The sequence below is a fragment of the Bison bison genome, unplaced genomic scaffold, assembly GCF_000754665.1.
Source record: "Bison bison bison isolate TAMUID 2011002044 unplaced genomic scaffold, Bison_UMD1.0 scf7180017864249, whole genome shotgun sequence".
Classification (NCBI taxonomy): Eukaryota; Metazoa; Chordata; class Mammalia; order Artiodactyla; family Bovidae; genus Bison; species Bison bison.
Genome location: NW_011494821.1, coordinates 2,220,758 through 2,226,687, shown reverse-complemented (window position 1 = coordinate 2,226,687; position 5,930 = coordinate 2,220,758). Strand labels below are relative to the sequence as shown.

Sequence of the window (5,930 nt, the reverse complement as noted above, 5' to 3'; positions counted from 1 at the left end):
GAGCCTGTAATCAGGGTAGTCCCTTCTGACTCAAGCGCTTCCTGGAGTTTAGGTTGCCAGGCAGGGCAGGGTGGTGCTTTCTGGGACTGAGCTAGACAGAATGCCCTGCTAGGAGTTTATAGGATGTTATCATCCTAAGTGTTTTGAGGCAGGGCAGGAGCGCCGGGGTGGCGGACTCTGGGAGGGGGAGACAGTATCTGTTCTGTAAGCAACCCAACCCTAGCTGTATTCAGCTCCCAGCCCCTGCCCCAGTGGGGCCGGTCACTCAGACCTCGCTGTGCTGAGGTCCTAGCTATAGATCTTTGAGAGCCCGGCCACTCAGGCTCAGCAGGAGGAATGGTCAGTAGAACATGCCTTTCTGGCCGAAAGGGCACTTGCTGGGCGACCCTAGTCTCTGATACTCTGGACTCACTCGTTGGGAATGTTGATGGGGGACTTCACTGCTGAGCAGGATGAGGCCCTCAGACCTGACCTGCTCACATTATGTGTTAATTGTGCTTCCTGGACACATGTCGCATTCCAGCTCCCAGGTGTCACTCCAGGTATGCAGCTGTGCCTGTCAGTGTGCATGCACCCATATCTGCTCATTTGTGTGTCTGAGCATGCGAGCAGGTGTTGATAGGGTCTGGATGATTAATCTCTCTTCCACCCTGACCTCAGGCTTGGAGGGTTGAGCACACACATTGAGATGATCACCCCAATCCTGGCTTGTTTCCCTGCAACACCAGACATCAGTCTGTTTCATTCTCTGAAGACTCTTATCTCTCCTCCATGCCTAGATGAGCCCATGAGCTTGTTGGTTTAATGCAGTCTCTAACAGAGCTGGCAGGAGGCAGTGAGAGGCTGCTGTAGCCAAGCTTTATCCCGTACAGGGAGGTATGGGACTACATCAGTTAAGGTTGTAGGCTGGTATGCAACAGAAACTGACTGATAGCTTAAGCAAGAAGGGGATTTGTTGAAGCACATCAGGAGCTCACAGCATCTATGTGGAGATTCAGGAGCCAGGGCTCTTGGGCCATCTTACTGGGGGACCTTCACCAGAGCGCCAGACAATTTTTCCCTATCCTTTTTCCACCCTACTCAAGATTTAAAGCCCTGAATGGGAGAGTCCGGTTGGATCATTAGCCCATGTCTTGATTTATATATAGCTCCATTAAGACCAGGAAACCAGGATGCATTTAAGAGCATCAAAATAAAACAGCAATGAAAGAAAAAGACCAAAAAAATACATATACAAATACCAATGACTGTGTCCATTACAGTGATCTTGGGCAGGCCACTGGCCCTCTCTCAGATGCAGCCTCTCATGGGACAGGGAAGAGGCCAGACTCAGTGTCCTTCAAGGGATTCTTAATTTCTGAGAGTCCGAGTCCATGATCAAAGGAGATGGAAGCTTCTATAATTCAGAAAGTGTTAAAAATATTCAAATAACAGAACAGGAACTTCTGTGTTAGTGGGGACTCAGAGCCATCTGTTCTGAGCAGGGGAGAGGCAGAGACGAAGCGTTCTGAGCTGGGGGGTGGAGGGGCTCCAAGTCCCCTGCTTGGCAACAGCAGGAGCAGAGAGGAGCGGTCCTCTCCCTACCCTTGGGTGGTGACCTGTAGAGAAGGTAGTCAAAGGGTGGATGTAAATGGCACATGGAAGCTAATGGAGGGTGGAGTCAAAGAGGGAGAAAATGCCTTTCTCAGAGAGGCCAGGAGAGGAATCTGGCTGGTTTCTGAATCACGAAGAACAACAGATACATGATGCAAATCAGCACGCACTTCCTGAGTTGCGCCTGCTAAATGTCATTTACTCATTCACTCAACAAACATTCTCTGAGCCACCTCCTCTGCCCTGGACTATGGAGATGAATCAGATAGCGTTTGAACCCTCAAGGCTCACGATCTGTTGTTGGGCTGGTGGAGGGGAGCGGGGGACTGATGTACAAACATAATCAGCACAATGAGTTTGGTGCGATGGAGGGGTACACAGGGTACTCAAGTAGCCTAGAGGAAATGACAATTTCAATAAGTAGGTCAGGGAGGGCTTCCTGGAGGAAGTCGTGTCTGTGCTGGGTTTCTGAAGGATGAGTGGGAGGAGTGAGCTAGGCAGAACCAGACCAAAAAGCCAGGGGAGGGGGTTGCCTAGGTGGCGCTCTCCGTGGTCCTGAACCATCATTGTATTACCAGGACAAGACTTTTGTGTTGAGGGTAGGGGGCAACTAGAGACGATTGCTCCCAATTCCTGCCACTCCTCTGGGCTCCAGAAAGTATCGCAACTATGAGTGAGTCTAGGGAGCTCCATTTTCAGTATGGATGAGTGTAATTTTGAGAGATGGGCAGTAGGATCTGAGGCTGGAGATTGGCATGGGTCATGAAGGATTATTGGAGATCATGTTAGGGAACTTTGATATTTTTTAAAAAATTTATTGAAGTATAGTTGATTTACACTATCATGTTAATTTCTGCTGTACAGAAAAGTGATTCAGTTATATATATATATATATATATATATATACATATACTTCATGTTCTTTTCCATTATGGTTTAGTATAAGATATACAGTAAGACCTTGTTGTGTATCCATTCTATATATGATAGTTTGCATCTGCTAATCCCAAACTCCCACTCCATCCCTCTCTCACCCCCTCAGCTCCTTGGCAACCACAAGCCTGTTCTCTATATCTGTGCATCTGTTTCTGTTTCATAGATAGGAACTTAGATATTTTTAGTCTTATAGTAGTGGAGAGCCATGGAAAGGTTTTATGCAAGGTAATGATAGGGTTGTATGTGTGACTTAGAAAATTATGGCAAGAAATATGAAGAAAAGACTGGAGGGGAATGTTGGAACAGGTGTTGTTGAGCTTTAAAAGGGTCCAAGTGAGACATGAAAGGTTAGAGCTAAGTCCATGAGCAATGAAGACATTTGAATATATTAAGAAAAAAGGGAATGGGCCCTAAAAGTGGGAGTTGAAGGAGGAGTCCCAAATGGCTTCTAGGTTTCCTGCTTGGTAACAAGGTGGATGCTGCTGCTATTTGTCAGAGATAAATGATACTGGGTGGGAGCAGGTTGAGGGGAAAGATGAAGAGTTCAGTCTTGGATGTGCTGAGTTTAAGGTGCTGGGGGTGTCTTGGGGGGAATGTGCAGGAAACTGCATATAGACCTACTGTTTGGAGATGAGGTCACATCTAAAGATGGAGGGAGGGATGTCCTAGGGATGTGGGTAATTGTTGAAAGCCCAAGAATGAGTGAGAGGCTGCCAAGGGAGGGTGTGCCACGTGAGCAGGGAGGAGACAGGCTGAGCACTGGAGACACTCCCGTGTAGGGAGACAGGCAGAGACGAGCTGGACTGAGCTCCCAGCTAGCAGATGTAGGGGAGCCAGTATTTCTCTGAGTGTGTTCTGCAAAGCCGTGGTCATCTTCCAAGATGTTCTGTGGCCTCATACACATGGGGAGATGGCAGCCTATACCTCCCTATGGGAGACTCCCAATGTACACTCTCAGATTAAAGGCTCTGAAAAGTTCCTCAGTGAGGGAACCTAATTCTCTATGTTTACCTCACCATTTCCCAAATATACTCACCCTTGGGACATGGACCACTAATGTCCTGTGCCCTATTTGTTTTGAAATTATGGTCTAAACTTAATGAATATTAGAATGCCCTTTAGCCATCATTGACTTCAGCCTCCCATTATGTTGATGAGGAAGCTCTGTCCTGGAGAAGCTAAGAGAGGCTACTGCCCCCATTCCTGTGGGGCAGTAGAGGAAACACTGGATTAGAGGGTAGACACACCCTACTCTCAAGGTTTAGTTCAAGCCTCATCATTTACTGGGCTTCCTTGGTGGCTCAGATAGTAAAAAATCTGCCTACAATGCAGGAGACCCAGAGTTCACCCCTGGGTCGGGAACATCCCCTGGAGAAGGGAATGGCTACCCACTCCAGTATTCTTGCCTGGAGAATCCAATGGACAGAGGAGTCTGGTGGGCTACAGTTCATAGGGTCACAGAGTTAGACACGACTGTACAACTTAACACTTTTACTTCATCATTTACTAGGTATGTGACTTTAGGTATATTATTTTTCTTCCTTGGGTCTCTCTCTCTGGTTAAGAGCTAAAACTGCTCCCTGGGCAGGGCTGTGGCTGAAAGGATGAGGAATTTGGGGGAGTGGGAAGGGGACCATGGTGTTGGGCTTAGAGCCATGGTTCTGCCTTCTGCCAACAGTCCCACAGCTGGCCACATCCTCCGGCTGGGCCCTGTCCTCTACCTGGCATCATCACACCATTATGAAGGTCAGTGCCAGGGCTCAGTCCCAACCCCACAGAGCTCCTAGGTCTGTCCTTTCCTGTTTGATCACCTGCCATTCTGGGCCACCCAGTGGAACTTCCCGCATCCAGCTTTGCAGGCCTGCACTCAGCAAGCTGGAAAGAGGCAGCACAAGAACTTTCAGAATGAAATGTTTTCCTAACCCTCTCGTCACAGTCATTCATACCCAACACGACGATGCATATTTTTAGTCACTTCACAGAATTTAAAACACACCTCGAAGGCGCCAAGAAACACCAGCTTGGGGATTAACTCTGCTCACAAGAGACAGTGGGGCGGACGTGGGGAGGGCTGCCTTGTGCTGCATCACCCGTTGCCTGTGCCATGACTCACTGTGGCCGCCACCTTCACGAGATGCACCTGCCCATGGATGTGGGATCTGGAGCAGCCTGCGGTGGGAACTGAGCTCCCAGCCCAGGTATTGCACCAACCCCAGGTCAGTGCCAACTCTGGCACCTGCTAGCTGCACGTCCATGGTGGGGTCATCTCTGGGCCCTGGAACCTGTATGTGGAACACAGGACATAATTCTGGTTCCCCAGGCTGTCTCAGTCTAGCATTCTGTCCTCAGCCCTTTGTACAGGATTTTCTTTTCAATCAAAGCTGCAAACTCATGAATGGGGGACGGAGCTTACCAGAACCACAGCACCTCTGAGATGCGTGACAGTGGAGAATGTAATCCCGAATACAGAAGCTACCCTGACACTCTCCACAGGGGATGGGGCTCCCTGCCCCCCCAAGGGAGAACCTGGGGGACTTCCAGACCATCTAAAGCCTATCCTCCTATCTACCCCCAGAGAGAGAAACTGACACCAGTTAGGGTTCTTGTCTAGGGTCATGCCACACACCAGGGCAGAACTGAGTTAGGGCCCAGCTTCCTGCCTCCCATTCAGGGCTTTGTCATGCGCTGCTGAAGCCTGATGCTTGCAGTTACTGGGCCCTCAGGGGACAAGGCCCCCTTTTAATGCCCTGTTTCCAAGGTGTCCCAGTTGGAGCCCTGTCTCTCCCTGCCAGGGGCTGCCTCTCTGTGGAGCATGGGTAGGGTCTCGGTGTGCACACAGGAATGGGTCCAGGGGGAGGCTGGGGGCTGGATCTGAGTTTCCATGGGGAGGTGGGCGACATAACCTTCTGTGTCTGGTGGAGCCCTGGACCAAAACCCCCACCGATCATGCTTCTCGGTTCTTACAGTAGCCCTCCCTGAACTGATTAAATCATGGCGGGTGCGTAGCTGCTGGAGCGGTCACGGGCTCTCCCACCCGCGCTCCTGATTTAACCATCTGAGACCCTCTCTCCAAGATGTCCACATGCCCTGAGCTCCAGCCCCCCAACTGTCCCCCAGACTCTCCGCTGCGGTAGGGGGTGGAGAGGGAGGGCACTGAGTGGGTGCCAGGGAGTCCTACTTCCCGCACGCGGCCCCTAGCTCCGTGGTTCCCCACAAACCCCTCCGGGTCCTCGCCAGCCTCGGCGGCCGCGCGGCTCCAGCATGACTGCGCCCCCGTCGGGCGGGAGGGGCTCTGCGGCCCGGCCCCCTCTCCGCCCCCCGGGGGCAGCACGTGTGGGGCGGGGCTGTGGTTCGAGCCCGGGGCTGATTGGGCAAGGGCCTGGTGGGCGGGGCCCGGGCGC

General features: G+C 51.2%; 1 protein-coding gene across 1 annotated transcript in view; it reads left to right on the top strand.

Moving 5' to 3' along the window:
- The first annotated feature begins 4,184 nt into the window (after positions 1–4,184).
- Positions 4,185–5,930, top strand: part of SPNS2 (spinster homolog 2 (Drosophila)) — a 40,648-nt gene continuing 38,902 nt past the window's right edge. Inside the window, exons 1-2 of the mRNA XM_010847515.1 lie at positions 4,185–4,275; positions 5,767–5,900. Of these exons, the coding sequence (XP_010845817.1) occupies positions 4,185–4,275; positions 5,767–5,900 (225 nt within the window). The remainder of the gene's footprint in view (positions 4,276–5,766; positions 5,901–5,930) is intronic.